Source organism: Balaenoptera acutorostrata, chromosome 9 (assembly GCF_949987535.1).
Source record: "Balaenoptera acutorostrata chromosome 9, mBalAcu1.1, whole genome shotgun sequence".
Taxonomy (NCBI): domain Eukaryota; kingdom Metazoa; phylum Chordata; class Mammalia; order Artiodactyla; family Balaenopteridae; genus Balaenoptera; species Balaenoptera acutorostrata.
In genome coordinates, this window is record NC_080072.1 from 56,599,836 (window position 1) to 56,617,858 (window position 18,023).

The window sequence follows — 18,023 nt, forward strand, 5'->3', positions numbered from 1 at the left end:
TATCAGTGATATTGGCCTGTAGTTTTCTTTCTTTGTGACATCTTTGTCTGGTTTTGGTATCAGGGTGATGGTGGCCTCGTAGCATGAGTTTGGGAGTGTTCCTCCCTGTGCTATATTTTGGAAGAGTTTGAGAAGGATAGGTGTTAGCTCCTCTCTAAATGTTTTATAGAATTCGCCTGTGAAGCCATCTGGTCCTGGGCTTTTGTTTGTTGGAAGATTTTTAATCACAGTCTCAATTTCAGTGCTTGTGATTGGTCGGTTCATATTTTCTATTTCTTCCTGGTTCAGTCTCGGCAGGTTGTGCATTTCTAAGAATCTGTCCATTTCTTCCAGGTTGTCCATTTTATTGGCATAGAGTTGCTTGTAGTAATCTCTCATGATCGTTTGTATTTCTGCAGTGTCAGTGGTTACTTCTCCTTTTTCATTTCTAATTCTATTGATTTGAGTCTTCTCCCTTTTTCTCTTGATGAGTCTGGCTAATGGTTTATCAATTTTGTTTATCTTCTCAAAGAACCAGCTTTTAGTTTTATTGATCTTCGTTATTGTCTCCTTCATTTCTTTTTCATTTATTTCTGATCTGATCTTTATGATTTCTTTCCTTCTGCTAGCTTTGGGGATTTTTTGTTCTTCTTTCTCTAATTGCTTTAGGTGCAAGGTTAGGTTGTTTATTCGAGATGTTTCCTGTTTCTTGAGGTAGGCTTGTATTGCTATAAACTTCCCTCTTAGCACTGCTTTTGCTGCATCCCATAGGTTTTGGGTCGTCGTGTCTCCATTGTCATTTGTTTCTAGGTATTTTTTGATTTCCCCTTTGATTTCCTCAGTGATCACTTCGTTATTAAGTAGTGTATTGTGTAGCCTCCATGTGTTTGTATTTTTTATAGATTTTTTTCCTGTAATTGATATCTAGTCTCATAGCGTTGTGGTCGGAAAAGATACTTGATACGATTTCAATTTTCTTAAATTTACCAAGGCTTGATTTGTGACCCAAGATATGATCTATCCTGGAGAATGTTCCATGAGCACTTGAGAAAAATGTGTATTCTGTTGTTTTTGGGTGGAATGTCCTATAAATATCAATTAAGTCCATCTTGTTTAATGTATCATTTAAAGCTTGTGTTTCCTTATTTATTTTCATTTTGGGTGATCTGTCCATTGGTGAAAGTGGGGTGTTAAAGTCCCCTACTATGATTGTGTTACTGTCGATTTCCCCTTTTATGGCTGTTAGTATTTGCCTTATGTACTGAGGTGCTCCTATGTTGGGTGCATAAATATTTACAATTGTTATACCTTCCTCTTGGATCGATCCCTTGATCATTATGTAGTGTCCTTCCTTGTCTCTTGTAATAGTCTTTATTTTAAAGTCTATTTTGTCTGATATGAGCATTGCCACTCCAGCTTTCTTTTGATTTCCATTTGCATGGAGTATCTTTTCCCATCCCCTCACTTCCAGTCAGTATGTGTCTCTAGGTCTGAAGTGGGTGTCTTGTAGACAGCATATATATGGGTCTTGTTTTTGTATCCATTCAGCCAGTCTGTGTCTTTTGGTGGGAGCATTTAATCCATTTACATTTAAGGTAATTATCGATATGTATGTTCCTATTCCCATTTTCTTAAATGTTTTGGGTTTGTTATTGTAGGTGTTTTCCTTCTCTTGTGTTTCTTGCCTAGAGAAGTTCCTTTAGCATTTGTTGTAAAGCTGGTTTGGTGGTGCTGAACTCTCTCAGCTTTTGCTTGTCTGTAAAGGTTTTAATTTCTCCATCAAATCTGAATGAGATCCTTGCTGGGTAGAGTAATCTTGGTTGTAGGTTTTTCTCCTTCATCACTTTAAGTATATCCTGCCACTCCCTTCTGGCTTGCAGAGTTTCTGCTGAAAGGTCAGCTGTTAACCTTATGGGGATTCCCTTGTGTGTTATTTGTTGTTTTTCCCTTGCTGCTTTTAATATGTTTTCTTTATATTTAATTTTTGATAGTTTGATTAATATGTGTCTTGGCGTGTTTCTCCTTGGATTTATCCTGTATGGGACTCTCTGTGCTTCCAGGACTTGATTAACTATTTCCTTTCCCATATTAGGGAAGTTTTCAACTATAATCTCTTCAAATATTTTCTCAGTCCTTTTCTTTTTCTCTTCTTCTCCTGGGACCCCTATAATTGTTGGTGCGTTTAATGTTGTCCCAGAGGTCTCTGAGACTGTCCTCAGTTCTTTTCATTCTTTTTTCTTTATTCTGCTCTGCAGTAGTTATTTCCACCATTTTATCTTCCAGGTCACTTTTCGGTTCTTCTGCCTCAGTTATTCTGCTATTGATCCCGTCTAGCGTATTTTTAATTTCATTTATTGTGTTTTTCATTGTTGCTTGTTTCCTCTTTAGTTCTTCTAGGTCCTTGTTAAATGTTTCTTGCATTTTGTCTATTCTATTTCCAAGATTTTGGATCATCCTTACTATCATTATTCTGAATTCTTTTTCAGGTAGACTACCTATTTCCTCTTCATTTGTTAGGTCTGGTGTGTTTTGACCCTGCTCCTTCATCTGCTGTGTGTTTTTCTGTCTTCTCATTTTGCTTATCTTACTGTGTTTGGGGTCTCCTTTTCACAGGCTGCAGGTTCGTAGTTCCTGTTTTTTTTTGGTATCTGTCCCCCCAGTGGCTAAGGTTGGTTCAGTGGGTTGTGTAGGCTTCCTGGTGGAGGGGACTAGTGCCTGTGTTCTGGTGGATGAGGCTGGGTCTTGTCTTTCTGGTGGGCAGGTCCACATCTGGTCGTGTGTTTTGGGGTGTCTGTGGCCTTATTATGATTTTAGGCAGCCTGTCTGCTAATGGATGGGGCTGTGTTCCTGTCTTGCTAGTTGTTTGGCATAGGGTGTCCAGCACTGTAGCTTGTTGGTCGTTGAGTGAAGCTGGGTTTTGATGTTGAGATGGAGACCTCTGAGAGATTTTCACCGTTTAGTATTACGTGGAGTTGGGAGGTCTCTTGTGGACCAGTGTCCTGAAGTTGGCTCTCCCACCTCAGAGGCACAGCCCTGATGACTAGCTGGAGCACCAAGAGCCTTTCATCCACACGGCTCAGAGTAAAAGGGAGAAAATATAGAAAGAAAGAAAGAAAGAAAGAAAGAGGATAAAATAAAATACAATATAATAAAGCTATTATAAAGCAAAGCTATACAGACAAAATCTCACCCAGAAGCATACACATATACACTCACAGAAAAAGGAAAAGGGGAAAAATTAATATATCCTGCTCCCAAAGTCCACCTCCTGAATTTGGGATGGTTCGTTGTCTATTCAGGTATTCAACAGATGCAGGCACATCAAGTTGTTTGTGGAGTTTTAACCCGCTGCTTCTGAGGCTGCTGGGAGAGATTTCCCCTTCTCTTCCCTGTTCGCACAGCTCCCGGGGTTCAGCTTTGGATTTGGACCCGCCTCTGCGTGTAGGTCACCTGAGGGCGTTTGTTCCCCACCCAGACAGGACGGGGTTAAAGGAGCAGCTGCTTCGGGGGCTCTGGCTCACTCAGGCCGGGGGGAGGGAAGGATACGGATGCGGGGCGAGCCTGCGGCGGCAGAGGCCAGCATGACGTTGCACCAGCCCGAGGCGCGCCGTGCATTCTCCCGGGGAAGTTGTCCCTGGATCTCCAGAGCCTGGCCATGGCGGGCTGCACCGGCTCCCGGGAGGGGTGGTGTGGAGAGTGACCTGTGCTTGCACACAGGCTTTTTGGTGGTGGCAGCAGCAGCCTTAGCGTCTCATGCCCGTCTCTGGGGTTCGCGCTGATAGTCGCGGCTCGCGCCCGTCTCTGGAGTTCGTTTAGGCGGCGCTCTGAATCCCCTCTCCTTGCGCTCCGTGAAACAAAGAGGCAAGAAAAAGTCTCTTGCCTCTTCGGCAGCTGCAGACTTTTTCCCGGATTCCCTCCCGGCTAGCTGTGGTGTGCTAACCCCTTCAGGCTGTGTTCACTCAGCCAACCCCAGTCCTCTCCCTGCGATCCGACCGAAGCCCGAGCCTCAGCTCCCAGCCCCCGCCCGCCCCGGGGGCTGAGCAGACAAGCCTCTCGGGCTGGTGAGTGCTGCTCGGCGCCGAGCCTCTGTGCGGGAATCTCTCCGCTTTGCCCTCCTCACCCTTGTGGTTGCGCTCTCCTCCGTGGCTCTGAAGCTTCCCCCCTCTGCCACCCACAGTCTCCGCCTGCGAAGGGGCTTCCTAGTGTGTGGAAACCTTTCCTCTTTCACGGCTTCCTCCCACTGGTGCAGGTCCCGTCCCTATTCTTTTGTCTCTGTTATTTTTTTTTTTCTTTTGCCCTATCCAAGTACGTGGGGAGTTTCTTGCCTTTTGGGAGGTCTGACGTCTTCTGCCAGCGTTCAGTGGGTGTTCTGTAGGAGCAGTTCCACGTGTAGATGTATTTCTAATGTATCTTTGGGAAGGAAGGTGATCTCCGCGTCTTACTCTTCTGCCATCTTGCCTCCTCCCCATTTCTAATTTTATTGATTTGAGCCTTCTCCATTTTTTTCTTGATGAGTTTGGCTAAAGGTTTATCAATTTTGTTTATCTTTTCTTAGAACCAGCTTCTTGTTTCATTGATCTTTTCTATTGTTTTCGTCATCTCTATTTCATTTATTTCTGCTCTGACCTTTATGATTTCTTTCCTTCTACTAACTTTAGGTTTTGTTTGTTCCTTCTCTAGTTGCTTTAGGTATAAGGTTAGATTGTTTACTTGAGATTTTTCTTGTTTCCTGAGGTAAAATTGTATTGCTATACAATCTTAGAACAGTTTTTGCTGCATCCCATAGGTTTTGGATTGTTGTGGTTTTGTTGTCATTTGTCTCTAGGTATTTTTATTTTATCTTTTTGGCTGTGCCACGTGGCATGTGGGATCTTAGTTCCCTGACCAGGGATTGAACTCACACCCCCTGCGGTAGAAGCATGGAATCTTAAGCACTGGACCACCAGAGAAGTCCCTAAGTATTCTTTAATTTCCTCTTGATTTCTTCAGTGATCTATTGGTTGTTTAGTAACATATTATTTAGTCTCCATGTGTCTTTGTTTCTTACAGTGTTTTTTTTTCTTGTAATTGATTTCTAATCTCGTAGCATTGTGATTGGAAAAGATGCTTGAGATGATTTCAATTTTCTTAAATTTAGTGAGGTTTGATTTGTGGTACAAGATGTGATCTATCCTGGAGAATGTTCCATGTGCACTTGAGATGAATGTGTATTCTGCTGCTTTCAATGGAATGTCCTATAGATACCAATTAAGTCTATCTGGTCTAATGTGTCATTTAAGGCTTATGTTTCCTTATTAATTTTCTGTCTGGATGATCTGTCTGTTGGTGTAAGTGGGGTGTTAAAGTCCCCCACTCTTATTGTGTTACTGTTGATTTCTCCTTTTATGGCTGTTAGCATTTGCCTTATATATTGAGGTGCTCCTGTGTAGGGTGCATATATATTTACAATTGTTATATCTTCTTCTTGGATTGCTCCCTTGATCATTATGTAGTGTTCGTCCTTGTTTCTTGTACCAGTCTTTATTTTAAAGTCTATTTTGTCTGATATAGGTATTGCTCTTCCAGTTTTCTTTTGATTTTCATTTGCATGGAATACCTTTTTCCATCCCCTCACTTTCAGTCTGTATGTGTCCCTAGATCTGAAGTGGGTCTCTTGTAGACAGCATATATACAGATCTTGTTTTTGTATCCATTCAGCCCATCTATGTCTTTTGGTTGGAGCATTTAATCCATTTATATTTAAAGTAATCATCAATATGTATGTTCCTAGTGCCATTTTCTTAATTGTTTTGGGTTTGTAGGTGTTTTTTCTTCCCTTCCTCTTTTGTTCTCTTCTGTTGTGGTTTGATCACCATCTTTAGTGTTGTGTTTGGGTTGCTTTTTCTTTTGTGTATGTGTATCTACTGTAGTTTTGGGTTTGCATTTCCCATGAGGTTTTGATTTAGCAGTGTATATATGTACAAGGTTGTTTTAAGTTGCTGGTCTCTTTCCCACCTAGAGAAGTTCCTTTAACATTTGTTGTAAAGCTGGTTTGGTGGTGCTGAATTCTCTTAGCTTTTACTTGTCTGTAAAGCTTTTGAGTTCTCTGTTGAATCTGAATGAGAGCTCTGCTGGGTAGAGTATTCTTTTTTTTATATATATAAATTTATTTATTTTATTTATTTATTTTTGGTTGCGTTGGGTCTTCGTTTCTGCGCGTGGGCTTTCTCTAGTTGCAGTGAGCGGGGGCTACTCTTCATTGCAGTGCGCAGGCTTCTCATTGCGGTGGCTTCTCTTGTTGTGGAGCATGGGCTCTAGGCGCATGGGCTTCAGTAGGTGTGGCACACAGGCTCAGTAGTTGTGGCACGCAGGCTCTAGAGTACAGGCTCAGTACTTGTGGCTCACGGGCTTAGTTGCTCTGAGGCATGTGAAATCTTCCCAGATCAGGGTTCGAACCTGTGTCCCCTGCATTGGTAGGCGGATTCTTAACCACTGCACCAGCAGGGAAGTCCCAGGGTAGAGTATTCTTGGTTGTAGGTTCTTCCCTTTCATCACTTTAAATATGTCGTGCTACTCCCTTCTGGCCTACAGAGTTTCTGCTGAAAATTCAGCTGATAACCTTATGGGGATTCCCTGGTATGTTGTTTGTTGTTTTTCCCTTGTTGTTTTTAATATTTTTCTTTGTCTTTAATTCTTGTTTTGATTAACATGTGTCTCAGCATGTTCCTCCTTGGGTTTATCCTGCATGGGATTCTCTGTGCTTCCTGGACTTCAGTGAGTTTTTCCTTTCTCATGTTAGGCAAGTTTTCAGCTATAACATCTTCAAATATTTTCTCAGGCCCTTTCTCTTTCTCGTCTCCTTCTGGGACCCCTATAATGTGAATGTTCATGTGTTTAATATTGTCCCAGAGGTTTCTGAGACTGTCCTCATTTCTTTTCGTTCTTTTTTCTTTATTATGTTCTGTGGCAGTGATTTCCACCACTCTGTCTTCCAGCTCTCATATCCTTTCTTCTGCCTCATTTATTCTGCTGTTGATTCCTTCTAGAATATTTTTCATTTCAGGTATTGTATTGTTCATCTCTGTTCTTTAAATCTTCTAGCTCCTTGGGTTTTTTAAATAAATAAATAAATAAATTTATTTATCTATCTATCTATTAATTAATTTATTTATTTATGGCTGCGTTGGGTCTCTGTTGCTGCTCACAGGCTTTCTCTAGTTGCGGCGAGCCAGGGCTACTCTTCGTTGCAGTGATCCGGGGCTACTCTTCATTGCAGCACGCAGGCTTCTCATTGCAGTGGCTTCTCTCATTGCGGTGGCTTCTCTTATTGCGGAGCACAGGCTCTAGGCTCACGGACTTCAGTAGTTGTGGCATGCAGGCTCAGTAGTTGCACCTTGCAGGCTCTAGAGTGTAGGCTTAGTAGTTGTGGCGCATGGGCTTAGTTGCTCCACGACATTCAGGCTCTTCCCAGACCAGGGATTGAATCTGTGTCCCCTGCATTGGCAGGCAGATTCTTAACTGCTGCACCACCAGCGAAGTCCGTAGCTCCTTGTTAAACATTTCTTGTATCTTCTCGATTTGTGCCTCCACTCTTTTTTTGAGATTTTGGATCATCTTTACTATCATTACTCTGAATTCTTTTTCAGGTAGATTGCCTATCTTCTCGTCATTTAGTTGTTCTTGTGGTTTTTATCTTGTTCCTTCATTTGCAACATATTTCTCTGTCAACTAATTTTGTCTGACTTTCTGTGTTTGGGGTCTCCTTTCCACAGGCTGCAGGATCATAGTTCCTCTTGTTTCTGGTGTCTGCTCCCTGGTGGGTGAGGTTGGTCCAGCGACTTGGGTAGGCTTCCTGGTGGGAGGGATTTGTGCCTGCCCTCTTGTGGGTGGAGCTGTATCTTGTCCCTCTGATGAGCAGGGCCGTGTCAAGGGGTGTGTTTTTTTTTTTTTTTTTTTTTTTTTTTTTAATTTTATTTATTTATTTATTTATTTTTGGCTGTGCTGGGTCCTTGTTTCTGTGCGAGGGCTTTCTCTAGTTGCGGCAAGCGGGGGCCACTCCTCATTGCGGTGCGTGGGCCTCTCTTGACGCGGGGCACAGGCTCCAGACGCGCAGGCTCAGTAATTGTGGCTCACGGGCCCAGTTGCTCCGCGGCATGTGGGATCTTCCCGGACCAGGGCTCGAACCGGTGTCCCCTGCATTGGCAGGCAGATTCTCAACCACTGCGCCACCAGAGAAGCCCAAGGGGTGTGTTTTGAGGTGGCTGTGAGCTCAGTATGACTTGAGGCAGCCTGTCTTCTGATGGGTGGGGCTGTGTCCTTATCTTGGGGGTTGTTTGGACTGAGACTTTCCAGCTCTCAAGCCGGGTCTTGGTGCTGAAATGCGCACCTCTGGAAGATCTCACTGTGATCAGTATTCCTTGGGCCTTCAGTGTCCTAGCCTTCACAGTGAGTGATAGTTGACCTTCGCATCCCCAGGAGACCCTCTAAGACCCCTAGGTAGATATAATCCAGGTTTCTATCAGGTACTGCTTTGTGCTGGGTCCCAGTGCACGTGAGACCTTGTGTGCACCCTCCAAGAGTGGAGTCTCCATTTCCCCCAGCCCTGTGGAGCACCTGCCCTCAAGCCCTGCTGGCCTTCGGGGCTAAATGCTCTTGGGGTTCTTCTGCCCAATGCCAGACTCTCAGACTGTCTTGGAGGGCTATTTTATGTGGGAACGTCCATGTGTTGCCTGCGTGGGTTTAATGTTTTTTGGTGCGAGGGTTGTTTTTAGTATAGATATCTGCCACTTCTTTCCTCAATGTATTCTGGCCATTAGCCCCTTTATAGGAGGTATGACTGATGTTGTGGTGACCATAGCCTGTACTGGATATTGAGTAGAGCGTCCCCTTTGCTCTGTGGTTGTCACTGCCCTATCAGAGATGGGCTCTGCTCCCTAGTTGTTGGAGTAGAGGCCCCCAGATCTGCTTCTTAGCTGTGTTTCTGATCTGCACTGTGACGTAGGCAGGATTGGGTCACTCCCACTGGGAAAGAAGCCACTGAGTATTCCTCTTCTGGAGCTGTTCATCTGTGGGTATGCTCTGTTGTGTCACCTTTCACCTGTTTTGCGAGCTCTCAGATTACACTGTCATTGGCACTGCTCTCAGCCCCACCTTAAATGTGGGTATGCCAGCAATCGGCCCTGGTGTCTCTCATATGTTGTTTTCACCAGGCCACCAGCATAGATCTACTGAAGTCAGGTCCTAGGATTGCAGTAATCATGGATCTGGACCCACTGTGGATGCTATGGGGGCAGCTCCAACTCTAGGCTGGCCCAACCCCCATGTGTATGTGCCCACAAAGTCTACAGCTGCTAAAGCTAGACCTGCCTTGGCTGCAGGAGCACTCATTGTCCATTCAGATGTTCTGTAGGCGCTGACTTTACAAGGCCAGTCACGGGGGTGTCAATTCATGGTTTGCGCAGCTGTGCAGAGAGATTTCAGCTTTTCTTTCTTAGTTGCATGTCCCCTGGGGCTCCACTGTGGTTTCAGCCCCACCTCTGCGTGTGGGCCACCCACAGGGGTCTGCTCCCGAGGCTGCCCTGGAGCACATGAGTCTGCCCCAGTGGCAATGGGCGCGTGGGGGAGCCAGCAGTCACGGGCACAGGAGAGCTGGCCCCAGCGGGGACCCTTCTTAGTGCCCAGGGAGGCAGGGGCTGGCACATGGGGAGAGAGGCTGCAATGGCAGCTCCGCCCCTTACGCATCACTTAACTATGGCTCTTTGCTTCTGTGGCAGTCCAAGTTTCCTCCACAAGCATTCCCGGTTGCGGACTTCCACCCCCTCAGGCTGTCTCCTCACAGCCAACAGCAGCCCTCTCCTGGGTCTGCTCTCCAAACCCCATGTTCCAGCACTCAGCCTCTGTGCACACTAGTGGACACCTGTCTCAGGCTGGGGCGCGCAGGGCTGAGGTACAGACCATCTGTGTAGGTCTCACTCTGTCCTGCTTGGCTGTTGGCACTCTCTTCCAATAGCCCATGAATTCCCTTCTGTCCCAGTTCATGTCCCTGTCTATGAGGGGGCTTCCCCGGATGTGGGACCCTCTCCTCTCCTTCAGTTCCCCCCAACCCAGGGGTGCCATTCCCATCCCGCTTCCTCTCCTTTTCTTTTTCCCTTTTTCTTTCTTTCATCCTACCTGGTTACACGGAGATCTTTCTTGTCCTTTTAGGTATCCAAGGTCCTCTGCTAGTGTTCAGCTGGTGCTCTGTGAGAATTGTTCCATTTGTAGATGTATTCTTTTTTTTTTTTTTTTTTTTTTTAAAGAAATTCACGTTCTTTTATTTATTTATTTATTTATTTATGACTGTGTTGAGTCTTCGTTTCTGTGCGAGGGCTTTCTCTAGTTGCGGCAAGTGGGGACCACTCTTCATCGCGGTGCGCGGGCCTCTCACCATCACGGCCTCTCGTTGCGGAGCACAGGCTCCAGACGCGCAAGCTCAGTAATTGTGGCTCACGGGCCCAGTTGCTCCGCGGCATGTGGGATCTTCCCAGACCAGGGCTCGAACCCGTGTCCCCTGCACTGGCAGGCAGACTCTCAACCACTGCGCCACCAGGGAAGCCCTGTAGATGTATTCTTGATGCGTTTGTGGTGAGAGATGAATTGCGCATCCTCCTACTCCTCTGCCATCTTGCTGACCCCTTTGGATTTTATGTTACTATCCATTAATGAGTTAATCAATCAATTAACCTTAATTATTTCTTCTTCTAAATGAGTATCAGTTGATTTAATTTCGCCCAAAAGAATGGGTCTCTTTTGGTTGGTCAATGCAATAGAGAAACTCTGCAGGTAAGAAGTATCCAAGTTATTCCACTATATCTGGGGTAGTGTCATAATAGTAGTGTCCACCTTTTCCATGATGACTGAAACGAGTGTGCTCCAACCTCAAATCAAACCCTGGGTCTCTGGAGACAAAAACCAGCAGACAGACCAAAGGAGCCTTCATCTCATAAAAATGCAGCAATTTATTCACATCTTCATCAGAGTTCAATGGGCAGGAAGACAATTCTGTGGGCATAATGTGAGTCTTCACTTTTCTCTTCTGAATCACGAAAGTACCTCCCATCCCCACAGGCTTATCTCCATAATGTTTTTCAAGAGTCTGTCTCATACAAGTCACAAAGTTAAGTTTTCCAGTTCTTCTTTTGGCTTCCATCTCAATGACCTTTCCAGGTTGGCCCTCACTGGCAAAAAGATTAGCCAGTAATGCACACCCCAAATCATGATATTCTCACTGTATTTCTCTAGTAGGCACCCTCCATCTTCAGGGTTAACACGAGCAAATTAACTTCAATACACAGGAGGTTTGTGTTCACTTTCTGTTTGAACAACTGACATAAACTCAGAATTGAATCCAAGAGTCTGAAATGGGCCTGCTCCTGCTCTAAGAATAAAAGCTCTGGGAAGTTGGATTTCTTTTGCAATCTTATTTAGGTTATAAACTTTTTTTTTGATTTACAAGAGGCAATAAGTAAGGCACACCTCCTACTTCTGCAATTCTAGTTTTCCCACAGATGCCTTTTACAGGAAAGGTAAATGGTCCTTAGTCAAATCAGGGCACTCAACTACAGAGACCTGGACATCAGCAAAGTTATCCTTTAGCACCTTCTGCAGAACTCCAACAAGCTCCTCTAGACTTGACAGATGAAAAGAATACTCAGCACAAGCCATCTTCCTTCTTCCTTAGGTGTGAATGAAACAAGAGGGAAGGGGGCAGGGCACAACCTTTAAAAGAATGGTGGTTTTTATTCTTCAGTTTGTTAATGTGGTGTATCACACTCATTGATTTGCGGATATTGAAAAATCCTTGCATCCCTGGGATCAATCCCACTTGATTGTGGTGTATGATCCTTTTAATGTTGAATTCGGATTGCTGGTATTTTGTTGAGGATTTTTGCATCTGTGTTCATCAGTGACATTGCACATTTTGTGTGGTATTTTTTGAATAGTTTCAGAAGGATAGGTGTTAACTCTTCTCTAAATGTTTGATAGAATTCACTGTGAAGCTATCAGGTCCTGGACTTTTGTTTGTTGGGAGTTGTTAAATCACAGTTTCAATTTCAGTACTTGTGATTGGTCTGTTCATATTTTCTGTTTCTTCCTGGTTCAGTTTTGGGAGACTGTACTTTTCTAAGAATTTGTCCATTTCCTCTAGCTTGTCCATTTTATCAGCATATAGTTGCTTGTAGTCGTCTCTTATGATCCTTTGTATTTCTGTGGTATTGCTGTAACTTCTTTTTCATTTCTAATTTTATTGAGACCTCTCCCTTTTTTCCTTGATTAGTCTGGCTAATGGTTTATCAATTTTTTATCTTCTCAAAGAACCATCTTTTTGTTTCATCGATCTTTTCTATTATTTTTCATCTCTATTTCATTTATTTCTGCTCTGATCTTTATGATTTCTTTCCTTCTACTAACTTTAGGTTTTGTTTGTTCTTCTTTCTCTTGTTGCTTTAGGTGTTAGTTTAGGTTGTTTATTTGAGATTTTTCTTGTTTCCTGAGGTAAGATTGTGTTGCTTTAAACTTCCCTCTTAGAAAAGTTTTTGCTGCATCCCATAGGTTTTGGGTCATCATGTTTTCATTTTCATTTGTCTCTAGGAATTTTTTGATTTCCTCTTTGATTTCTTCAGTGATCCATTGGTTGTTTAGTAGCATATTGTTTAGCCTCCACGTGTTTGTGTTTTTTACAATTTTTTCCCCTTGTAATTGATTTCTAATCTCATAGCATTGTGGTCAGAAAAGATGCTTGATATGATTTCAGTTTTCTTAAATTTATCAAGGCTTGCTTTATGGTGCAGCATGTGAGCTATCCTAGAGAATGTTCCATGGGCACTTGAGATGAATATGTATTCTGCTGCTTTTGGTTGGAATGCTCTATAAATATCATTTAAGTCCACCTGGTCTAATGTATCATTTAAGGCTTGTGTTTCCTTATTGATTTTCTGTCTGCATGATCTGTCCATTGATATAAGTAGGATGTTAAAGTTCCACACTATTATTGTGTTACTGTTGGTTCCTCCTTTTATGGCTGTTAGCATTTGCCTTATGCACTGAGGTGCTCCTATGTTAGGTGCATATATATTTACAATTGTTTTATGTTTTTCTTGGATTGCTCCCTTGATCATTATGTAGTGTCCACCTTTGTCTCTTGTAACCATCTGTCTTTATTTTAAAGTCTATTTTGTCTGATATGGATATTACTACTCCACCTTTCTTTCGATTTCCATTTGCGTGGAATATCTTTTTCCATCCCCTCAGTTTCAGTCTGTATGTGTCCCTAGATCTGAAGGGGGTCTCTTGTTGACAGCATATATATGGGTCTTGTTTTTGTATCCATTCAGCTAGTGTATGTCTTTTGGTTCATTTGCATTTAAGGTAATTTGATTCATTTGCATTTAAGGTAATTACTGATATGTATGTTCTTATTGCCATTTTGGTCATTGTTTTGGGATTGTTTTGTAGTTCTCTCTTCTTCCCTTCCCCTTTTTTCTCTTTTGATTTGATGACTAGTGTTGTGTTTGGATTCTTTTTTGTGGGTATCTCTATTGTAGAGTTTTGGTTTGTGGTTACCATGAGGTTTTGATATAGCTGTCTATATATATACAAGATTGTTTTAAGTTGTTGGTCTCTTAATTTCAAATGTGTTTCCAACATCCTGCATTTGTACCCTCTTCTCACAATTGCTGGTTTTGATAACATATTTGTGTGTGGATGGTTTCCCACCTTTACAGTATGTTTGCCTTTATCAGTGAGCTCTCCCATTTATAATTTTCTTACTTCTAGTTGTGGGCTTTTCTTTTCTGCCTAGAGAAGTTCCTTTAGCATTTGTTGTAAAGCTGGTTTGGTGGTGCTGAATTCTCTTAGCTTTCTCTTGTCTGTAAAGCTTTTGATTTCTCCATCAAATCTGAATGAGAGCCTTGCTGTGTAGAGTATTCTTGGTTGTAGTTTTTTCCCTTTCATCATTTTAAATACATCGTGCCACTTCCTTCTGGTCTGCTGAAAACTCAGCCAATAACATTATGGGGATTCCCTTGTATGTTATTTGTTGCTTTTCCCTTGCTGCTTTTAATATTTTCTTTTTGTCTTCAATTTTTGTCAGTTTGATTAATATGTATGTCAGTGTGTTCCTCCTTGGCTTTATCCTGTATGGGATTCTCTGTGCTTCTTGGATTGGGTGACTGTTTCCCTTCCCATGTTAGAAAAGTTTTCAGCTATTATCTCTTCAAATATTTTCTCAGGTCCTTTCTCTCTCTCTTCTCCTTCTGGGACCCCTGTAATATGATTGTTGGTGTGTTTAATGTTGTCCCAGAGGTCTCTTAAACTGTTCTCGTTTCTTTTTCTTTTCTTTTTTTAAATAAATTTATTTTATTTATTTATTTATTTACTTCCGGCTGTGTTGGGTCTTCGTTGCTGTGTGCAGGCTTTTCTCTGGTTGCGGCAAGCAGGGGTTACTCTTTGTTGTGGCACTCGGGCTTCTCATTGTGGTGGTTTCTCTTGTGGAGCACAGGCTCTAGGCACACAGGCTTCAGTAGTTGTGGCACATGGGCTTAGTTGCTCCGTGGCATGTGGCATCTTCCTGGACCAGGGCTCAAACCTGTGTCCCCTGCATTGGCAGGTGGATTCTTAACCACCGTGCCACCAGGGAAGCCCTGTCCTCATTTCTTTTCTCTTTATTCTGTTCTGTGGCAGTGATTTCCACCACTCTGTCTTCCAGCTCACTTACCCTTTCTTCTGCCGCATTTATTCTGCTATTGATTCCTTCTAGAGTGTTTTTCATTTCAGTTTTTGTATTGTTCACCTCTGTTTGTTCTTTAGTTCTTCTAGGTCTTTGTTAAACATTTCTTTTATCTTCTCAATCTTTGCCTCCATTCTTTTTCCGACATCTTGGATCATCTTTACCATCATTACTCTGAATTCTTTTTCAGGTAGATTGCCTATCTCCACTTCACTTAGTTGTTCTTCTGGGGTTTTATCTTGTTCCTTCATCTAGAACATATTCCTCTGCTGTCTCATTTTGTCTAACTTTCTGTGTTTATGGTCCCACAGCCTGCAGAATTTTAGTTCCTCTTGCTTCTGGTGTCTGCCGCCTGATGCATGAGGCTGGTCTAAGAGGCTTCCTGGTGGGAGGGACTGGTTCCTGCCCACTGGTAGGTGGAGCTGGGTGTTGTCCCTCTGGTGATCAGGGCCATGTCAAGGGGTGTGTTTACAGGCAACTGTGGGCTCAGGAAGACTTTAAGCATCCTGTCTGCTGATGAGTGGGGCTGTGTTCCTGCCCTTCTGGTTGTTTGGCCTGAGACGTCCCAGCATTAGAGCCTTCGAGCTGTTGGGTGGGCCAGGTCTTAGTGTCAAAATGGTAGCCTCCAGGACAGCTCATGCCAATGAGTACCCTGTACCTCCACCACAAGTGTCCTTGTTTCCACAGTGAGCCACAACCACCCCCCATCTCCCCGGGAGACCCTCTAAGACCTGCAGGTAGGTCTGTCCCAGGCTCCTATGGAGTCACTACTTTGCCCTGGGTCCCCATGCATGTGAAATCTTGTGTGTGCCCTCCAAGACTGCAGTCTCTCTCTCCCCCAGTCCTGTGGAGTTCCTGTGATCAAGCCCAGCTGGCCTTCAAAGCCAAATGCTCCAGGGGCTCCTCTTCCCCTTTGCCAGACCCCCAGACTGGGGAGCCTGACATGGGGCTCAGAACTCTCACTCCTTTGAGAGAACTTCTGAGATATGATTATTTTCCAGTTTGTGGGTTGCCCACCTGTCTGGCATGGGATTTGATTGTATTGCAAATGCACCCCTCCTACTGTCTTGTTATGGCTTCTTCTCTGTCTTTGGAAGTAGAATCTCTTTTTTGGTAGGTTCCAGTCCTTTTTTGTTGATGGTTGTTCAGCAGTTAGTTGTGATTTTGGTATTTCTGTGAGAGGAGGTGAGCTCAGGTCCTTCCACTCCACCATCTTGTCTGTGCATCTTGCTGTATTGTTAGTCTAGAAACTCTGCTCTAAAGGAGTAAGAGATCCACTCATTTAGAGCAGAGTTTACAAACGTGTATCCTTTTATCTCCTGAGGACAGGATTGATGTGGTTGCTTTATTTTTGATGGTGATGATGGTTTTCATGACACTTATGGTTTTGTTGGTTATTATGATGGAGGAATAAGGATGGAGATGATGGAAATGAGGGATGATGGTGGAGGTAGTGATGGTGTAGGTGGTGGTGAAGGTAGTGATGATGGTGGTGTTGGTGTTGGTAATGGTGGTGATGATAATAGTGGTGGTTTTGGTGTTGGCGAGCTGATATTCAAGCAGAATGTATTAGTACAGCCATATCAGTTGCTAAAATTCCAAAATACTTTGAACTAGTTGGAAAACATCTACTGCCTTCAAGGTGCCCAAGACCCTTTCTCTATTGCCCCTGCTGCCATAGCCCTGGGGAGCCCCAGGCAGGCATCACTGGGGCTGCCATGCACCAGCTGCAGACAGAAAAGGGGCAAATGCTCAGTGCCCATCTGGCTCTCTGCAACCTCTGCATTATAGCCCACTGGTTGTTCAATACCTTGACTGTCCCTAGCGGGTGTAGTGATGGTGATGGAGGTAGTGACGCACCCCATTCCTCTGATAGTCTCCAGTGGTACCCAGGTCCCCCATTCTCCAGGGCAGGCCTTTCTCATCAGGCTGAGAAGATAGTGGCTGACCCATTACCAATGGGCTGGCTGGTCCCTCTGGGTCAGCTCATGTGCCCCTGGGCAGAGTCCAGCTCTGTGCTGGTGCTGAGGAAACCCAGGAGCAGGTGAGTGTGGCCCTGCCCTTGGGGTGCTCATGGCTCCACCAAGCAGACAGGAGGTCCTGGTGAGTCAGGGAGAGCACAGGGTCCCAAAGGCAAGGGGCTGAAAGCTACGGGATGCAGGGCCTAGGGGCTTTGGTGGCCCGGAATGGCTTCCCAGAGCGTGTGTGAATGAGATCTCCCCGCACCTAGGAGGATGACTTGGCCGAGCTGGCCTCCCAGCAGTACTTTGTGGACTATGGCTCCGAGATGATCCTGGAGCGCCTGCTGAACCTCGTGCCCACGTACATCCCTGACCGCGAGATCACGCCCCTGAGGACGCTGGAGAAGTGGGCCCAGCTGGCCATTGCTGCCCACAAGAAGGTCAGAGGGCTGGGGTTTTGAAGAAGGGGCTTTCTGATGACCTGGATGAAGGGTAAGGACCTGAGAAATCAAAGAGGTCACAGCCCTTACCTGACATCTGTCTGTCCATGGGGCTGGGAGGACAGGATGGCACCCTTGACCTCCTGGCTCCCAGCAGCCTTTCTCCACCATGGATATCAGTTCACTTGTGTTTTCTGCCCTCTACTCTGCACTGGGTGCCAGGGACACAGAGATGGATCAAATCTAGCCCCATGGCCTCATGAGGGAAACCATGGGTCCATGGGCACTGGGGGTCCCAGCTCCTGGCCTCCCACCAACGCTTATTAGTGCTGCAGCTCAGGAGAGTTGGTGCATGCTGGAGGAGCTTCTAGGAAGTACACCTTCTTTCCCCTAAAAGAACTCTGGCCCAACTTCCTGCCTGGGGAATTTGAGGTACTGGCCCCCTCTGCCTCTTGTTTGAGGCCCCAGGCCCATAACCAGCCCTTAGTAGCTCCCTTCTAAGCTAAGAGACCTGCCCCAAGTAGAGCAGGGGTGCCCTGGTGGGGGTGGGGGACCCTGGCTGCTGGAGAGGACCCACGGGCCTCCCCATCTCCAGGTCCTGGTTGTATAAGAGCAGAATCCTCTTTGCACACAAGTTGCCAAGGGCTCCAAGATCAGTGTGTCTCAACCCCTATGCCATGTGGCCTCTTCCCTAACCCAGGAGCCCCAGGTGTCTCCCCCTGACTCTTTGCCTTCCCTTGAGCTGCCCACAAGTCTCCACCTGTACCCGAATGCTCCCTGCACCCCCTGTGCTTCTAGGCCTGGCTCACCCCCGAGGGCCTCCCTGTCCTCAGCCCCCTCCAGAAGAGATGCATGTTCTCCCTCCCCCACTCTTTCTGTCCTTGGCCACCTCCTCTC

At 44.8% G+C, this 18,023-nt stretch overlaps 1 protein-coding gene and 1 pseudogene across 7 annotated transcripts in view; one reads left to right on the forward strand and one right to left on the reverse strand.

Annotated features, from left to right (window-relative positions):
• Positions 1-18,023, forward strand: part of MYO7A (myosin VIIA) — a 115,227-nt gene that overhangs the window by 71,415 nt on the left and 25,789 nt on the right. For all 7 annotated transcript variants that reach the window (XM_057552813.1, XM_057552811.1, XM_057552812.1 and 4 more), the window contains one exon: positions 16,956-17,126. In XM_057552813.1, coding sequence (XP_057408796.1) covers positions 16,956-17,126 — 171 coding nt within the window. The remainder of the gene's footprint in view (positions 1-16,955; positions 17,127-18,023) is intronic.
• On the reverse strand, positions 10,718-11,661 carry LOC103009732 (ester hydrolase C11orf54 homolog; annotated as a pseudogene).